The sequence below is a fragment of the Gopherus evgoodei genome, chromosome 1, assembly GCF_007399415.2.
Source record: "Gopherus evgoodei ecotype Sinaloan lineage chromosome 1, rGopEvg1_v1.p, whole genome shotgun sequence".
Taxonomy (NCBI): Eukaryota; Metazoa; Chordata; order Testudines; family Testudinidae; genus Gopherus; species Gopherus evgoodei.
In genome coordinates, this window is record NC_044322.1 from 106,113,628 (window position 1) to 106,133,839 (window position 20,212).

Sequence of the window (20,212 nt, forward strand, 5' to 3'; positions counted from 1 at the left end):
GAATTCACTATTACAGTTGCTGTCCCTGCTGCTACTACCAGAAAGGAAAACCAGAATTAGAACGGGGAGGAGCTTGAAGTAGTTTTAGAAATAAATTATTTTAGCAGTATTCCATAAACAATATTTGCCTACTTTGCATTTATCAAGTAATTCCCCATTCTTCTATTTTTTTATTAACTTGTTTGTGTCTTCCTAGTATTTGTATTATTTCTTTCGGAACAGTTTCCCTATTGCTAGCCTTTTTTGCTGTCCAACTGTTCCTTCCATGACAAGTTGCATCTATGCTACTAGCCTTCTGCTGGTATCCCATCCAGGTCTCATTTTTCTTTAGATCTTTTCTTAGTTTGATCTAAAGCCGAGATTCTCAAATTGGGGGTTGTAACCCTTCAGGCAGTCACAAGGTGGTTACATGGGGGTCACACGCTATTAGTTCCGTGGGGCTGACAGTTCCTAGCCCTCATTAAATTAATTTATCCCCCCCCCATTTTTAATGTATAAGATGGGGTTACACTCAGAGACCTGCTATGTGAAAGGGGTCACTAATTCAAAAAGTTTGAAAAGTCCAAGGAATCTTTTATTTTCTGACTGATCTACCTTTGTTCATTTAATACTCAACTGCCTGGTTGTGTTTACTTTGTGAGCATTGTGCCTTTTACCATATATTCCAAGCTGCCCAAAAGACCTCTCTTCTTTTTTCAGCTGTGTATCCATGTGCTCTGTATATTCCCCATCCCTTCTTAGTGCCATTTCTTACTTCTTTCTTTCTAATCATTCCATTTATCAGAGTAGACAATGTACAAGCAGCATTTGCTGTACAAATATCTTAAGAGGCTGCAGTACAATACAATGGCAGGAACGTCAAAAAACATTTGTTTGCGGCACTCTTGCAAGAGGAATGGAAACATTCTTCTGTTGACAGTACGATATTGTGTCAAGAGAATTTTTACTATTACTATCAAAGGGGCTGATAAACATAAGGCAAACATCCCAATTTCTCTTAGCAATAAAGAGCAGGTTTCCTTTTGTAGTGGCTATGATTCAGTTCCCTAGTTTGGCAGTGACAGTACAGAGTTAGTACAGAGTCAGGGTGTGTCTGCACAGGGAGTTTAATATGAAGCTCTTTGATGTGCATCTGGTAACTCACAGTATGTACCAATAGCATGCAAATGGGACGCCTGTTCCACTTTCAGTCTGCATCATGTGAATGCACAGCAGTGGTTTATGTGAACTGAGAGAGTAGAGTTCTCAAAGGTTTTCCTATGGTCATTTGGTTCATGGCTGAGCAATGTGCATCATGGGAATTTTTTCCCTGTGAATTGTGGGATGCAAAGCAGAAGCCATGTGGGTTACATTTTTTTTAAAGTTTCCATCTCTGGGACGGCTAGCACTATTTTCGAAGTGCTGACAGCATTGCACCCGAAATGCACTGCACCACCTTGGTGGCAAGCATGAATAAACAAAGGCTGCTTGGGCTGTATTACAACATTCAGACCTGGACACATTCGGCATAGACCTTTGCCTGCTGCACCACTGAGCAGATGGGGCAGGTGCAGGAGAATATTCAATGTCAGCATCCCTGGCTTCTCCAGCAGCAGGAGAATGCTGTGAAGCTGTTGCAGCAGGATGAAGATGCTGCGCTGTTGGAACAAGAGGACTAGTTCCTGGATCGGCAAACCCATGTGGAATGGTAGGAGAGGATAATTCTGCAGAGAACCAGCAGTTGCAAGAGAATGTCAGGCTGGGAAGGGATACCTGTTTTGAGACCTGTACAGAGCTGCCCCTAAACCGTCAGCAACAGCGTACCAACATGTAGTGTCCCATTACTATAGAGAAGCCAGTTGCCATTGCCATCTGGAAGCTGGCCACCCCAGAATGTTACCAGTCTGTACCCAAACAGTTCAGCGTGGGCAGATCAAATATGGGGACCATTCTTACATAGGTCTGCTGTGTCATCAATATGGTACTGTCTTACCGTGTCATAAAGCTGGGTAATTAATGCTCAGGAGATTATTGATGGCTTTGCACACATGGGAGTCCCAAACTGTATTGAGGCAGTTGATGGAACCCATATACCTATAATTTGCACCTGCCAGGATGCAGAATTTATAAATAGGAAGTGGTGTTTCTCCCTGGTGCTCAAAGATTTGGTTGACCACCACAGCAGGTTTATAGACAAAAATGCAGTTAAATAGTATTAAGTATCAGAGGGGTAGCCGTGTTAGTCTGGATCTGTAAAAGCAGCAAAGAATCCTGTGGCACCTTATAGACTAATAGACGTTTTGGAGCATGAGCTTTCGTGGGTGAATACCCACTTCGTCAGATGCATGTAGTGGAAATTTCCAGGGGCAGGTATATATATGCAAGCAAGCTAGAGATAATGAGGTTAGTTCAGTCAGGGAGGATAAGGCCCTGTTCTAGCAGTTGAGGTGTGAAAACCAAGGGAGGAGAAACTGGTTTTGTAGTTGGCAAGCCATTCACTGTCTTTGTTTAATCCTGAGCTGATGGTGTCAAATTTGCAGATGAACTGAAGCTCAGCAGTTTCTCTCTGAAGTCTGGTCCTGAAGTCTGGTCCTAAGAAACTGCACCATCTACTCAGGACATTCCCTACACTAACACCGGAACAAATCAACATACCCTTAGAACCCCTACCAGGGTTATTCTATCTACTACCCAAGATCCACAAACCCGGAAATCCTGGACGTCCCATAATCTCAGGCATTGGCACTTTCGCTGAAGGACTGTCTGGATATGTGGACTCTCTACTCAGACCCTATGCCACCAGCACTCCCAGCTACCTCCGTGACACCACTGATTTCCTGCGGAAACTACAATGCATTGGTGACCTTCCAGAAAACACCATCCTAGCCACCATGGATGTAGAGGCTCTCTACACAAACATCCCACACACAGATAGAATACAAGCTGTCAGGAACAGTATCCCTGATGATGCCACAGCACAACTGGCTGCTGAGCTCTGTGCCTTTATTCTCAGATACAACTATTTCAAATTTGATGACAATATATATCTCCAGATCAGTGGCACCGCTATGGGCACACACATGGCCCCACAATATGCCAATATTTTTATGGTCGACCTGGAATAATGCTTCCTCAACTCTCGTCCACTCATGCTCTTTCTCTACCTATGCTACATTGATGACATCTTCATCATCTGGACCCATGGGAAGGAGACTCTGGAAAAATTCCACCACGATTTCAACAGCTTCCACCCCACCACGAACCTCAGCCTAGACCAATCTACACAGGAGGTCCACTTCCTAGACACCACGATGCAAATAAGTGATAGTCACATTAACACCACCCTATACCGAAAACCTACTGACCGCTATGCCTAACTTCATGCCTCCAGCTTCCATCTCGGGCACATCACACAATCCATTGTCTACAGCCAAGCACTGAGGTACAACCGCATCTGCTCTAACCCCTCAGACAGAGACCAACACCTACAAAATCTCCACCAAGCATATTCAAAACTACAATACCCACACGAGGAAATAAGGAAACAGATCTACAGAGCCAGACGTGTACCCAGAAGCCTCCTACTGCAAGACAAACCCAAGAAAGAAACCAACAGGACTCCATTGGCCATCACATACAGTCCCCAGCTAAAACCCCTCCAACGCATCATCAGGGATCTACAACCCATCCTGGACAATGATCCCACACTTTCACAGGCCTTGGGTGGCAGGCCAGTCCTCCCCCACAGACAACCTGCCAACCTGAAACATATTCTCACCAGTAACTGCACACCGCACCATAGGAACTCTAGCTCAGGAACCAATCCATGCAACAAACCTCGATGCTGACTCTGCCCACATATCTACACCAGCGACACCATCACAGGACCTAACCCGATCAGCCACACCATCACAGGTTCATTCACCTGCACGTCCACCAATGTAATTTATGCCATCATATGCCAGCAATGCCCCTCTGCTATGTACATCGGCCAAACTGGACAGTCTCTACGGAAAAAGGTAAATGGACACAAATCAGATATTAGGAATGGCAATATACAAAAACCTGTAGGAGAACACTTCAACCTCCCTGGCCACACTATAGCAGACCTTAAGGTGGCCATTCTGCAGCAAAAAAACTTCAGGACCAGACTTCAGAGAGAAACTGCTGAGCTTCAGTTCATCTGCAAATTTGACACCATCAGCTCAGGATTAAACAAAGACTGTGAATGGCTTGCCAACTACAAAACCAGTTTCTCCTCCCTTGGTTTTCACATCTCAGCTGCTAGAACAGGGCCTCATCCTCCCTGATTGAACTAACCTCATTATCTCTAGCTTGCTTGCATATATATATACCTGCCCCTGGAAATTTCCACTACATGCATCTGAGGAAGTGGGTATTCACCCATGAAAGCTCATGCTCCAAAACGTCTGTTAGTCTATAAGGCTCCACAGGATTCTTTGCTGCTTAAACAGTATTGCGTTCCAAAAGATCATCAGATGGATCCTTCCAGACCACCTGCTTTTTTGTCTGTAACCCTGCTGCGGTGGTCTGGAAGGGTCCATCTGACAATCTTTTGGAACTCAGTTCTATATAAATTAATGGAAAAAGAACCATTTGCCCCCAGGACCACTATGGACATTAAGGATTCAGAGTTTGGTCTGTTATTCTGGGGGTCCCAGCTTATCCTCTGATGCCATGATTAATGAAGCTGTACCAGGCCGCTGGAACAGAAGAAAGGAACATTTTAACCATCACCGATGTAGTTGCCTCATGGTTGTAGAGTGTGCATCTGACTGTTTGAAAGGCAGGTGGCATGGCTTAGGGATTGTTTGAAAACAGAAAAAAAAAAACAGCCCGACCATTATAGCTACATGCAGCGTTCTGCACAGTATTTGTGAGACCAAGGAGGAAAACCTTTAACAATAGTGGAGAGGCTGAGGCAATTCGATCAGCCAGCAAGGCATCTCTTAGAGAATGCTAACACCTGGGAGAATATTGTCTGGAATGCCTATTGTTTGTATTTTTAGTCTTATGATTGAACATGTGTAGCTACATCCTATTGCTAATCTGTGAAGGCAGGGGAGGAGGTTGGGATAGACCAGGGATCGGCAATCTTTAGCATGCAGCCGATCAGGGAAAGCCACTGGTGGCCCGGAACAGTTTGTTTACCTGCAGCGTCTGCAGGTTCAACCGATCGCATCTCCCACTGGCCGCAGTTCATCATTCCAGGCTAATGGGGACTGTGGGAAGTGGTGCAAGCTGAGGGATGTGCTGGCCACTCTTCCCACAGCCCCCATTGGCCTGGAACGGCGACCTGTGGCCAGTGGGAGCTGCTATTGGCCGAAGCTGCAGATGCTGCAGGTAAACAAACCATCCTGGCTCACCAGCGGCTTTCCCTGATGGGCTGTGTGCCAAAGGTTGCCGATCCCTGCCCTATAATGGGCAAACCAAAATCGAACAATTCCTCAGGCTTAAGTTCTGCTTTATTTCTCCTGCAGAGATGTAGAAAATGCAGAAAAAAAAAAATTTGAGTCCTGCAATGATTGCCAGATAGAATATGTGTTACAGGGCATTTTAAACTCAGCAGGGAAAAGTACTGTTTGTAATTGGTATCTTTACCGAACACTCAATGTCTATGTCTAGCACATGTTACTTATGAACACTAGCCAAATGTATTTTCCTCTAACCACTGTGTGTTTTTTTCATTGTTTAAATGTGCCGCTGGATGTGGGGTAGGGTAGAGGCTGCAGTTGCGCTGTATGCCAGCTGCCATTTTGGGCTGGTGAATGGCACTGGAGCATGTGGTTTGTTCACTGGGCAGGACAGACAAGGAAAGAAGAAAGGAAAATAGGCAGATGGGCAAGTGCTCTCCATGCCACAGTCCAGAAAGCTGTTGATAGTTGTGGCATTAGCATGAAACAGAGGCAAATTGACTGGACAAAACAGCCCTCATTTTAGAAACATGTACTGGGAGGCTGAATGAGCAGCATGGGCCATTGGATGGAGGGAGGCAAGTGGGGACTGGAAACTCAGAAGATCATCTAAAATGGTTGTGGCCATGGGGCACCTGGTATAGAAGGTAGAAAGGCAATATAGCATAGTAATAATAAATAATAAATTGTAAAAAAAAAATGTATTTACATGGCAAAGTTCCCTACAAGAGAATCTGCCTCTTTGACCCCGACCTGAGTTTCTGGCTGGACTCAGGCTCAGTTGATACAGGATAGGAATCAGGAAACATTGCAGCAAGGTATAACAGAAGCTGGCTTTCCAGATGGACAGCGTCAGGGTCCTGGATCCCAAAAGGATCCTAGATTTCAAGGGACTGCTCCTTTCCAGCATCTTCCTGCTCATCCTCTGGTGGGATTTGCCAGTCTTCCCTGATGTGAGGGAGAATGCAGCCAGCAGGCTCCACATACTGTCTTGGATGAGTTGTGCTATAATTGTGTAGGATCTTGTCCAGCTCATCATGAAACAGACAGGTCACATGGTGCCAGATTGCCTCCTTTTGTCCCTCATTTAATGTATTTACTCCTGAGCTCCTTGCTTGTTATCTGGCACTGGTCAATATCCTGGTTGGTGCCTCTCTCAAACATATGCCTGGCAATGTCCACAAAAAGGGCTTTATTCCAGTGACTGCCACAAGAGCTTCCCCAATTTCATCTGTTTTAACACCCTTGTGTTGACAAGCTCTTGGTTAAATGTGTGGAATGTTTGGGATCCAGGCCATGGCAGGTGGGAGATGTTAATCTGTCATTGCTGATGGGAATTACCTCTGCATTTGCAGAGTGTATGTATGCCTGGGATACACTGAAACTTGAAGAAGAAATCCTAGGCTTGTGGAAGAATTGTACATTGTGTGCACCTATTAGTTTAGAAACAGCTAAGGTTAGTTGGAGCAGGTGGACCATATCACTATATGGCTTCCCATGGTATGGAAGTACTGACTAAAGAGACCTTTTAAATTGAATTGTAACTGTGATATTCACATCATACTTTTGTTACTTCAAAAATATTTTTTTTCCTTTTCTAGACAAACCTTGTGAAACTGCTGTTGATGCATCAGGCAAACCCCAGTCTTCTCAGCTACAGTGATGAAAAGCCCTCAGGTGGGTGATGATCCATTAATGTTATTTATGTGCTAATAAATGTGATAGTAATTTATTTTTTCCTCAGCAAATGGTGCTATCCTTCACTCATCATCTGTATACTGTTGTCTTAGCCCACCAGGCAAAGAGTAAGTTGTTTTGTATGGAGGCATGTGAATGCGTCAAAAGGAATTTTACTGCATAATTCCACCACAAGAACAGATCATGTAATTTCAAAGAGACTGACTCAAGGTCTGAGAGGTTATGTGTTCACAAGATATTGTTGTAGTTGGGGTGCTTTTCACCTCTCACCTTTGGGTTCTGAAGCTGTGGCATTATGCAAGGACCAATGCCTTAAAAGACCTTCTTAAAGTTATAGAATAGGTGATGTGATGGGGCAAGGCCAGATGGCTACAGTAAAGTAGTAAGGAACAGGTATTTTAGCCCCAGGCTAAATACATCCCTGGTACCATGATAACCAAATGGCAGTTGCCCCAGGTTAATCAAGACACGTGGGGCCAATTAAGATCCTTCTAAAAGGCAGTGGAGATAGCTACATTGATTGGGACACCTGAAGCCAATCAAGGGCTGGCTGGAACTACTTAAAAGCCTCCCAGTTAGTCAGTGAGGTGCACGTGTGAGGAGCTGGGAGCAAGAGGCGCAAGGAGTTGAGAGTGAGAGTGAGAGAGTGAGGGTATGCTGCTGGAGGACTGAGGAATACAAGCATTATCAGACACCAGGAGGTCCTGTAGTGAGGATAAAGAAGGTGTTTGAAGGAGGCCATGGGGAAGTAGCCCAGGGAGTTGTAGCTGTCATGCAGCTGTTACAGGAGGCACTATAGACAGCTGCAATCCACAGAGCCCTGGGATGGAACCCGGAGTAGAGGGCGGGCCCAGATTCACCCCAAACCTCCCAATTCCTGATCAGACACAGGAGGAGGTGACCCAGACTGTGGGTGAGATCACTGAGGTGAGCAAATCCGCCAATAAGCGCAGGACCCACCAAGGTAGAGGAGGAACTTTGTCACAGTGATGATTTATTCAAGAGTATGTATGTAACCCTTCTGCCAGGAAGATTTGGCAGGAACAAGGGCCTGGTTCAGTATTTAGGGCTTCTTTTTCAACAATACAACACAAAACCGGCTCAAGCCCCTACCCAGTGACCTGGGACAATTACACACAATTACACACTACCCCCTGGTGCCTCTAAGAGGCAATGCTTTCTCTCTTGTAAGCACAGAGTCTGAGTGTAGCAAAAAAAAAATAGTTAAAGGAGGGAAATAACTCGGCATTAATTTGGGAAAACACTGCAAACAGGGTTCATATACATAAACCATGAGTAAAAGACCCACCCCAAAAATAAGTTGGGTAATGTTGTTTTCCCTCAGGTTCTTATGTCCAGCAACCAAAAGTCCCTTTAATGTGCCCGTCCCTTCTCTGCATCCCACTCACAGTTGTTGTCCTTGGTCAGTGCAGACGCAGAGTTCAGAGGTGCATCTGCAGAGTTTACCTCCCACCCTGGGTGGAGGGGGGTAAGGTGGCACCTTACTCGCTCTGTTGCCTGGGAACTCGCTTGTAGCACCTCTCCACCTTCTTCCCTGCTGGCTGATTGCTACACCTGTCTGCCAGCCACGCTACTGGCCGATTGCTGCACCTCTCTGTGGGGCTCCGCTTTGGCCCTCTCTACTGGCTGCCTGATTACCTTTCCTCTCTACTGGCCGCTCTGCCAGCCAATTACTGAGATGTCTTCAGGTCCCACCACTTAACACAGCTCTAAGTGAGTTCAGCTGTTAGTGGGGGAGCTTTGCTGCTGGTACACACAAGGCAGTCTCTTGCATCAGAAACACTGTCCCAAAGCACATTTAACACTTAGACCTAGGTATCAGTGATTTCAGCTCTGCAGTTTGTAAGAAGACTCTAAGTTGAGTCTAATTTAGTTCTTTTATTACACAGTGGAGAGATGAGGAGTCAAATGGTTTCTAAGACTCTTAAGCAGGGCTCACACCACCAAGTACAAGTACCTGTCCCCACCCACTCTCAACTCACTGGGCTTTGATATCAATGTCCCCTGCCTAGCAAGTTCCGTTTAATTGAGGGTGAGTCTCTCAGTCAGGATACGCTAAGTAGTTGTGCTTCCCTTGATCATACAACAAGAATAACAACACTTTTTTTATTTTTAGAGAGGAGGGATAGCTCAGTGGTTTGAGCATTGGCTTGCTAAACTCAGGGTTTGTGAGTTCAATCTGTGAGGTGGCTACTTAGGGATCTGGGGCAAAAAGTCGGTACTTGGTCCTGCTAGTGAAGGCAGGGGGCTGGACTCAATGACCTTTCAGGGTACCTTCCAGTTCTATGAGATAGGTATTTCTCCATATATTTTTTTATTATTATTTTTATTATTACTCCTTCCCCAATAACAAGAAGACTGGGGATCCAACACTAGCCAAAAATGATCATTTGGGCAAGCAGTTCCATCATGCTGAGCACGTAGGCAGGGTAGGTGTACCCATGCAAACAAGATCAGCTCCTGAAGTGCTCTTCCACAGCTCATCACTAGATGTTGGGGAGAGCTCATTCAGACTCTGCTTACATGTATTTTAAAATAATAGCATTTCTTGTATATTTTGTATAAATTGTGCCTTCTCTTATGGAAAGTCATCCAAAAAACCGGAGAATATAATAAAAAAAAAATCCATTCATAAAATGTCTTCTTTATAACTTTAAGTATTTTTTTAGCATATATTTGATTTTCTTATTCCTATGGAGACTTGGTTTTGGTGGTTCCTGTCTTCCTCTACATCCCCATAGCCAGAGTTAGATGCTACAATGTTGGATGCTCATCTCCATGATTTTCAGAGATGCTCTGGATTGACAGGCATAACACGTTAGCCCTGATCAAGATATCATGATCAACTCAGTTATCAAAGGGTAGCCTGTTTGCCAGTGTACTACAACCCTTTCTTTTTGCACAGATGGCTGCCCCTACAAAAACTGCCTCTACCCCTCCTCTGCAGGCCTTCCTTGTTACTTCTTCCTCCACCCACCAACCAGCCCATTGCTCCTCCAGAGTACCTGGCCGCATGCTACTGTTGCTCTTCATATACGGTGGCACAGCAGCAGCTGCTAAATGAACTCCGGATGTTTAATAATGTTGCAAAAGCAGTTCACCCTGCTCCATAGTATTGCTGCTTTGAGGCACTTCTCTAACCCACCAGACTCAAAGAACAGCACTGTCATTGTCTCAGAAGGAAATTTCCTCAGAGTAGAAGCGAGGAAATAAATGATTTTGAAATTGGGTTGTATGTAGAATATAGAAAGAGAAAATGGAAGTCTAGTACTGTAAAAAACTGGAGTCTTATTGGCAGGCTAGGAGAAGTAGTATCCTCAGCATAATTCACCTTATAAATAAGGCAACAATTTTGTCATGGAGGTCGTAGAAGTCACAGATTCTGTGACTTCCAGAGATCTTTGTGACTTCAGCCCATGGCGTCTGGAAGCTGCAGGGTTCCCTGCTGCCTGAGAACTTCAGGCAGCTAGGCCCTGGGAGCTCTAAGCCGCTGTGGGTGGCAGGGGGTGCTCTGCAGCTCCCAGCCTGTCATAAACAGATAAGTAAGGGTTAGTAGAACAGGAGTACTTCATGTCTCTTTTGCCTGTAAAGGGTTAACAAGTTCAGTGAGCCTGGCTGTCACCTGACCAGAGGACCAATCAGAGGACAGGATACTTTCAAATCTTGAGGGAGGGAAGTTTTTGTGTGTGCTGTTAGTGTTTGGTTGTTGTTCACTCTGGGGGCTCAGAGGGACCAGACATGCAACCAGGTTTCTCTCCAATCTCTCTGATACAGGTTTTTATATGTCCAGAATAGTAAGTACTAGGTAGATAAGGAGAGTTAGGCTTATGTTTGTTTTCTTTATTTGCAAATGTGTATTTGGCTGGAAGGAGTTCAAATGTGTATTTTGCTGAACGGATTTTAATTTGTACTTGTATACTTAAGCTGGGAGGGTATTCCCAGTGTCTATAGCTGAAAGACCCTGTAACATATTCCATCTTAAAGTTACAAAGATAATTTTTACTGTTTTTTCTTTAATTAAAAGCTTTTCTTGTTTAAGAACCTGATTGTTTTTTTTTATTCTGGTCAGACTGCAGGGGACTGGGCCTGGATCCACCAGGGAATTGGTGGGGAGAAAGGAGGGAAGGGGGAGAGAAAGGTTAATTTTCTCTCTGTGTTAGGATTACTTTCTCTCTCAGGGAGAGTCTGGAAGAGGGAGAGAGAAGGAGGGGGGGGAAGGTGAATTTTCCTCTCTGTTTTGAGATTCAAGGAGTTGAATCACAGTGATCTTCCAGGGTAACCCAGGGAGGGGAAGCCTGGGAGAGGCAACGGTGAGGGAAAGGGTTTGCTTTCCTTGTGTTAAGATCCAGAGGGACTGGGTCTTGGGGGTCCCCAGGCAAGGTTTTGGGGGGACCAGAGTGTACCAGGCACTGGAATTCCTTGTTGATGGTAGCGCTACAAGTACTAAGCTGGTAATTGAGCTTAGAGGAATTCATGCTGGTACCCCATCTTTTGGATGCTAAGGTTCAGAGAGGGGAATTATACCATGACACAGCCCCTGTTGGGGGAGATCCTGCATCTCCCAGTCATTGCAGGCAGTGGGGAGACACCTGGAGCTGCCAGCCCTCACGGGCAGCCAGTGGGACACCTCAAGCTCCCAGCCTCTGAGTCACAGGCAGTGGAGGACTCGCAGCTCGGAGCTGGGCCTCCCACCGGTGGAGTGAGGACCTTCAGCTTGCATTTTGTTATGTATATTTTTAGTAAAAGTCACAGATAGGTCACAGGTTTCCATGATGTTTTATTTGTCTGTGATCTATCCGTGACTTTTACTAAAAATATGCATGACAAAATCTTAGTCTTACTTATAAATAAAATATTAAAGGTGAAGAAGGCAAATACACTGGAAAAGATGAGCAACCAAAGAAATGTGTAGTACATGAAACAAAGCATTATTATGAAAAATCCTTCTGTGGAAGTGCAATGCCTTACCTTCTGAGGAAAGGTTGCAATGAGTGAACATAAGCCATTTGAAAACTTAAACCTTAACTCAGAATATCCACATAGCACCAAAAAAAAAGGTGCTTTCAGCACTTCAATTTGTGCAAATCAGTATACAATTTTAGGTGTCAGACTCATTTGTGTGTGTGGGTGTGGGGGGAAATACCAAGAGCTTTCAGTACTCTCTTTTGTTCAGAAACATGGTTTGATTATTGTTTGCAGTGTTTATGTTGTCATGTTGGTCCCAGGATATTAGAGAGGAAAGATGGGTGAGGTAATATCTTTCTCTGTGTAGTTCGAAAGTTCGTCTCTTTCACTGACAGAGGTTGGTCCAATAAAAGATATTACCGCACCCAACCCATCGCTCTAATTCTTCTGTTGTGTAATTCAATATTTTTATCTTCCTGTAGTTTACATAATATTGAATAGTTTAGCTCCTGGTAGAATGAGACTGGCTTTGAAGTACTGTAAACAATTATGATGTAATTTCATACAGAAGGCATCATATATTATTTTTTTATCAATAACCTGGAGCACTATTTTGTGATAAAGATCAGGAGCAGTGCGTGTCTTTTTGACAAAATGTTGATATTAACCTTTGTTAAATCTTAATCTGATCTGGAGTTTTGAGTCAAGTAGGGTTTTGCTGTTCTACTTTCTTGTGACTGATAATCTTGTTATGCCACTGTCTAGATATTGCAGCTTCTGAATTTATTGAGGAAATGCTGCTGAAGGCTGAAACTGTATGGGAGGAAAAAATGAAAGACCCTTTATCTGTTTCTGCTTTATCACAAGAAGAGACATATGAAGAGATCATCCAAGATCTGCCTGCACTTTCCAATAAACTGTAAGTTTTTTTTTTATTAAGAGTGTACTATTAAAGTGCTAAAATGTTGGGGCAAGATTTTCCTGTAGATTGTATGCACAACCAATGGGCTAATTGGGTTCCTCATTTTAGAAAGTTGCTTTATGTTTCTCTGGTTTTGGTCCCCCATCTCTACTAAGTTTGCTTTAATTTTGTGCATCAATATAGGCTATGAAGTACGGTAAGAAGAACATAATGTATTGTTATGTTGGTCAGTAAAAATTCCTGGGTTATTTTAGCAGAATTACTGTGGGGTACCACTTTAGACTCTGTTAGGATATAAATATTCAGGCTTGTCTGCAAAGGCCTATACTTTAAGAATGTAGGTGTATTCTTATAATCACTTAGGTAGTTACAGAGGTACAAAACAAGAATCAAAATCGGTCTGCCTGTTTATAGGCCTTCTCTCACTATGATAGTCCAAAGCCTTGTTCTTAGACTAAGGCCTTTGGCTAAACACTAGAGGCAGCCATGAGCTGGGAAGTGAATGGTCATGTCCTCACCAATCACAGTGAAATAAGGTAGTTCTGGGCTGTTAAAAAAGTGATCCAATCTATCACCTCCAGAGAAAGGGAAGAGCCTAGAAGACTTAAGCTCTTTTATCAATAGCTGGGATGTGAAATCCTGATTTCTTTGTTGTTCTATCACTGTAGTCCCCATGTCCCTACTGTTTGTCTGTATAATCTTTGTTGGGTTCTGTGATTGTTTCTGTCTGCTGTACAATTAATTTTGATGAGTGTAAACTAATTAAGGTAGTGGAATTTAATTGGTTAGATAATCATATTATAAAATGTTAGGATTGGTTAGTTAAATTTCAGTAAAATGATTGGTTAAGGTACAGCTAAGCAGAACTCAAGTTTTATTATATAGTCTGCAGTCAATCAGGAAGTAAGGGGTAGGGGTGGTAAATTGAAATCATGTTTTGCTAAAGTGGGAATGGGAACAGGGAATGGGAACAGGGACACAGGCAAGGCTCTGTGGTGTCAGAGCTGGGAAGGGGGACACTGTGGAAGGAAATTGCAATAATTGCTTGCTGGAAGTTCACCTCAGCAAACATCACATTATTTGCATCTTCGGAATTTGGGTATTATTGCTCTCTGTTCATGCGAGAAGGACCAGGGAAGTGAGAGGGTGCAGGAATAAGCCCTCTAACAGACTCAGTCATGCTCCCCTTAAGGTAGATGAGAATGAATTGGTAAAACTACCATTGACTTCAGTAGGAGCAGGGTCATCTCCTTAGAATAAGAATAATAAAACCACCTATGGACAAAAGTGAAGACAGATTCAGGCAGTTACAATTTGTAGTCTGAATTGTACCACATATGGTAATTCTGGTGTGAGGTGGAGAGAATGGTAGCGTTCCACAGAATGAACGCAGAGTGACTATGTGGAACCCATATTCAATTCTCTCTCTTGACAAAAAATTGGATTTTGATCTTTGTATGTATTCTTGCAAATCTTTGGGCTCATCTACATTTACTGGAGGATCTACACTGTGGCGATCAATGCATTGGTGGTCAATTTAGTGGGTCTAGTGAAGACCTACTAAATCAACTGCTGATCACTCTCCTGTCAACTCCTGTACTCTACTGATCGAGAAGAGTAAGGGGAGTCAACAGGAGAGCATCTCCCATCGATGTCACATATTGTGAAGCCCCTGTTAAGTAGATCTAAGCTACGTCGATTTGAGTTACACTATTCACGTAACTCAAATTGCTTAGCTAAGATCGACTTTTCCCTTTAGTGTAAGCAAGGCCTTAGAAGGGGGCAACCTCAACTTTGAGAAAGGTGGTGTAAATTGGGTGGGTGTGAGGGGGTTTATATAGCTAGCAACAGGCTCAGTCCCTTAATATTGCTAATTTCCAGACACTGTAATGTATGGAGTTTTTAAAAGATGCAGATCATTTATAAATAAAAGTGTAAGATTATTTCTGGTTGCTAGCAGGACTCTTTTTTCTCGGGGTTTGTATGATCGTTTTATTTTTTCTTCATAAAACAACTAAAACATTTATACAAATAATAATAAAATAAATAAAGGCTTATGTATATATTGTCACTGATGTTTAGTAGCAGTTACAATTTACTTTCTATAAAGAGTTTACAGACTATATAAAGAATCAGGAAGGAGCAACAAGAGCCAAGAAATGGTTAACTCTGTAAATTCAAGGTTCCATGTTACACAGTCACATTTAGGAAATATTCTATATTTAGTACATGGTAGATCTGGAGTGCTTATTCTAGTGTGGGAATGTGTCTGTAGCAGTCACTAGTGTAGCTGGATGCCAGACAGTCTTGTTTTTTTGGAATGAATGTTAATGCAATCTAATATTCATGGTGAAGATAGTTTGAATAAGCAAATCATCTTACATAAAACTTGCATTGTCCTCAATGAGTAAGTAATCTTAACAATCTTCAAATAATAAAGTAGTTCAACTTCAAAGTGTCAAACATTGGTTTTACATTACAAACTCTTGAATTTAAGATAGCCTTTTTTTGTTTTCAGTGAAAACATTAATAACATCATTATTGTAACAGTGATTATTTTTTCTTTTGTCATCCTGATTAAACACAGAACTGAAGTGAAAGTTATATACATACCAATCATTTTTTATCAAACAATTTTCAACCTGTATGCTGCAGTTTTATGTGATGTGCCATTATCAAAAACAGCAAAATGGAGTTGCCTGAGGGCAACCTTACCTTTAAACCTACTTCTTTATTTCAAAAAGCATGTTGTTTGCTAGTTGGTTTTCCAAATGACTCCTATGGTTACCAAAGGATCTCCAAATGCAGCCAATAATATTTTTGATTCTCTGAAACTGAACAATAGCTGAATTTTAAAACTTGACACATTCAAAAATTTGGAAATTGTTACATATGTAGTCTTGAGCAAGGAGTGCACAATATGCTAAATTGCAGGAGAGGGATGCCTTAGGAAAAAAGTTAAACATTGTGATTCTGTGCATGCACAAGAAGGTATATTGCTAAGTTCTGAAGTCACCTCCTCTACCTAGATGCATGCCTATGAGCTGAGTTTTTCTGGCTATGTGCACTTTTAAAAACAGTCTAACTAGAAGCTGAAGTTTAGCTGTAGCACATTGACTTGGACTCTTCCTGTCCCTTGACCAGACTTCCATTCTTTATTCTCCTAATGGCTTTTTTGTTATGCTTGATCATTAGATTATGCATTAATTTCAGATTTCCTGTACTCTGGAATTTTGTGTCACAGATTGCACTCTGCCTTCCAGAGCTATCAACATTTGAAGGACATGGTTGGGACACAGCACAGAGGCTGTGCAATCTGCTCTCCTCATCATTTGCTTCCTAAAATGTAGAGGTAGAGAGTGACTCACTAAGAAATTTCCAATGGTTAACATTTATATGATGATAATTAAAATAACTATTGTGAAATCATATCAGAGGGGTAGCCATGTTAGTTTGGATCTGTAAAAAGCAACAAAGAGTCCTGTGGCACCTTGTAGACTAACAGATGTATTGGAGCATAAGCTTTCCCCTACTGTTACTCACACCTTCTTGTCAACATGTGGAATGTGACCTTAATCCAGAAATACCTGTAAAAATTCATTGAAAAATTTAAATAACTGATTCTGAAGATGAACCATCTGTGGAAGATGAAACTGCCTGACTTTACATTCTCTTTCCTCCTTTCTATTGATCTATGCTTGCCCTCAGAGGCTCACTCTGGGCAGATCTAGTAATAATTCACAGGAGCAGAAGGTTGGTCCTTTTTGGTATTGTGACATAGGGTGTGTAATACCCAACCAGAAGAGTTTTGACAGTGCTCTAAACAAGTGTTTCTCAAACTTTATGATGTCAAGGACTGGTTTGCAGCCTTTCTAAACTGTGTCAGGGAAATCTCTGGAACCGGCACCAGTCCACGGGCTGGTTGTTAAGAAACACTGCTCCTCTGCCATGTACATTGGCCAAACCGGTCAGTCTCTACTCAAAAGAATAAATGGACACAAATCAGACATCAAGAATTATAACATTAAAAAGCCAGTCAGAGAACACTTCAACCTCTCTAGTCATTCGATTACAGATCTCAAAGTCGCAAAACTCCAAAAAAAAATCTTCAGAAACAAACTCCAATGAGAAACTGCAGAATTGGAATTAATTTGCAAACTTGACACCATTAAATTAGGCTTGAATAAAGACTGGGAGTGAATAGGTCATTACACAAGTAAAATCTATTTCCCCAGGCTATTTTTCCCCTAGTGTTACTCACACCTTCTTGTCAACTGTTGGAAATGGGCCATCCTGATTATCACTACAAAAGTTTTTTCTTCTCCTGCTAATAATAGCCCACCTTAACTGATTACTCTCATTATAGTTAGTATCGCAACATCCATTTTTTCATGTCCTCTGTGTATATATGTCTTCCTACTGTATTTTCCACTGCATGCATCCGATGAAGTGGGTTTAGCCCATGAAAGCTTATGCTCAAATAAATTTGTTAGTCTCTAAGGTATAACATGGCTACCACTCTGAAAACTGCTCTAGATTGTTTCCTTCAGTGCAAAATCCATCTTTTGACAAAAGGCAAGTCACAGTAGCAGGAGCCATGAGGATAATTACATTTATCTAAACAAAAATATAATGAAACAAACCCCAGAAGGGGCAGGGCACATCACACTTTTGTTTGTCCTATGTTCTCTCACAACATTCAATGACCAGATAACTTGGATGATGCTTATAAGATGCTTATAAGTTCCCAGATACCATAGTTTGGTTGATGTGGTAGAAGCTTACAGGATTAGAACAGGCATTACAAATACAAATTGTGTCACATTCTCTACTGCAGCATAAAGAGGCAGGAAAGCACCTGGAACTGGCTAGCTGAGAATTCCCCTGCTGTGGGATATCCCTCAGCAGGCACAGAATCAGCATATCTGGACCATGACCCACTTAGCCTTGGCATACTTAGAGCACTGCACAGTCCTTTCCCCACATCTCCTGTACAGTCCCTTAAGAGACCGTTGTCAAATGGCAAAAATTACAGAAGATCCCAGATTGCCCTAACCCAGTGGTGGACAACCTGTGGCCCGCAGGCCACACATGGCCTGTCAGGGTAATCTGCTGGTGGGCCATGAGACAGTTTGCTGACATTGAACATCCACAGGAATCCCTGTGTCCCACACCACTTCCTGCAGCTCCCATTGGCTGGGAATGGCGAACCAGGCTGCTGGTTGTCCACCATTGCCCTAACCTATGCTAAATCCAAGACCTGCATGTATGTGCCATCATAATCAGGGAGGTGTAACTGGCTCTTATATCCGCTCCCCTCTGCTCCCCTCCATTCTTGCATGCTGAGCAGATCTTGGCTCTGGAGGGAATCCATTTGTACAGCACCTAGTACTGTGGAGCCTTGATCTATGATTGAGGCCTCTCAGAGCATGTCTGCACAAAAAAGAAAAATCCATGGCTGGACCATGCCAGCTGATTCAGTCTTGCGAGGCTCAAGCCGTGGGGCTCTGGGATCCGGAGGGATGGGAGAGTCTCAGAGCTCAGTCTCCACCTGGAGCCAAAAAGTCTACATAGCAATGAAACAGCCCCACAGTCCTGTGAGCCTGAGTTGGCTGGCTCAAGCCAAACATGTTGTGTAGATATATCCTCAGTGCTGCCACAATACAAGTAATAATAATCTGGCAATTGTTCCTTTAATCAAGACCATGGCCACAGCAAATGGTGGGTGAACTTTATCTTTCCCTTCCTGCTTTTGTTGTATGCTCAGTTCTGCACCCTACTGAGTTTTACTGTAGTATGATTCAGATGAGCTGTCTGTAAGAGTAAACTGAAACAATATTTTGTAACTGTAACATATAGATAGTTCTTCCATTGTAACAGGTGAAGATTGTGTACTTGAATTGAGCTGTTAAAGTCATATTTTAAACAATATTAAAAAAGTAGTCAATGTTAGAAACCTATTGTCAATTGTCTCTGCTCTAGCAACCAAATTTAATTTGTCCAATTTGGGTTTCAATTACAGCATTGATTTTGTCCAGAACAGCATGAACAGATGAATTGATGGTCAATATGTACTCTTCAATTAAAGAGAAAAGTTTTGTTGTCAATGTGTTTGTATTATGCTAGATTACCAAGCAGACATGATTTTAATGAGCAATCATTTGGTTCAGCTGGCTAAATTCCTGGGATTGTGAAGCAATAATTCCCATACTGGAATATGTTTCTTTTCTTGTTCTTCCATTGAGTAGTTTTAACATATCTGATTTACAAGAGATAGATTAGGAAGCTAAATTACAAGAAATGCCAATAATGATTATATGTAAGTGCTCTTTCCTTCTCCACATATTCAGATTGTATCAGCAACCTCAAGTATTTCAGGATCTACAAAATGTGTTTGTGATGTACCTTTACTGTTTGTGTTACCATCTGATCTGAGTTTTTTTTCATTGTTCTGATAAAGCATTATCACTCATGAATAAACTGCAAGAGAATGGTGGAGCATAACCCAATTAAAAAGATGATTTCATATTGTATGTCAGACTTTTATATGATAAATATTTATCCTTGCTTGCTATAGCTAAAAGGCAAAAGATAGCATTATAATACTTGGTATCATTTTACTAAAAATATAAAAATCTTAGGCATGAAGTTCTCTTAAGAAGAAATCCAAATAGTGTCCCTACTGATGCTGCACTTCCAGTGTGTGTATGCCCCATGTGCCTTTGATCAGAGATTTTCATTAGCAGTGCACATTTGCCCTGCACATGTACCCTAGACAGCCTCACATCCGCACCAAGGCTATATAGGGCCGTGTGGTGAACCACTCTCAGATCCTTCTCAACCACCTCGGACTGAGACATAGCTTAGCGTCTCCTTATTGAGTGTGCCTTGGCTTCTTTGCCTTTGGTGACTTCAGTTTGCCTTAGTTTAGTTTAAATTAGTTTCATTTTTTCAGTTAGTTAATTAATTAGTTGACTTTTATTTGGAGGATTGTTTGTTATTTCCTCCCTCAGGGGAGCCCTCTTTACCTGAGAGGGATATGCCCAGTTCAGTGGATTTTAAACTGCCTCTCATGCTGCAAGGCCATCCCAGTCAATGATGGACACTCTAAGCACCTTCACTGTTTAGCAGAGTCATGCATCCCACAGAAATGTAATTTCTGTTTATCCCTCAAGTCGAGGGCAAGACAGAACTGGGGAAGCAAGCTGTGACTGTTAATGATGGAGCTGCTTTGGAGTCAGGTCAAGAGAGC

At 42.5% G+C, this 20,212-nt stretch overlaps 1 protein-coding gene across 3 annotated transcripts in view; it reads left to right on the plus strand.

The window, feature by feature from the left end:
• MYO16 (myosin XVI) overlaps positions 1-20,212 on the plus strand; it is a 623,763-nt gene that overhangs the window by 309,375 nt on the left and 294,176 nt on the right. For all 3 annotated transcript variants that reach the window (XM_030568459.1, XM_030568449.1, XM_030568467.1), the window contains exons 8-9: positions 7,016-7,091; positions 12,804-12,957. In XM_030568459.1, the coding sequence (XP_030424319.1) occupies positions 7,016-7,091; positions 12,804-12,957 (230 nt within the window). The remainder of the gene's footprint in view (positions 1-7,015; positions 7,092-12,803; positions 12,958-20,212) is intronic.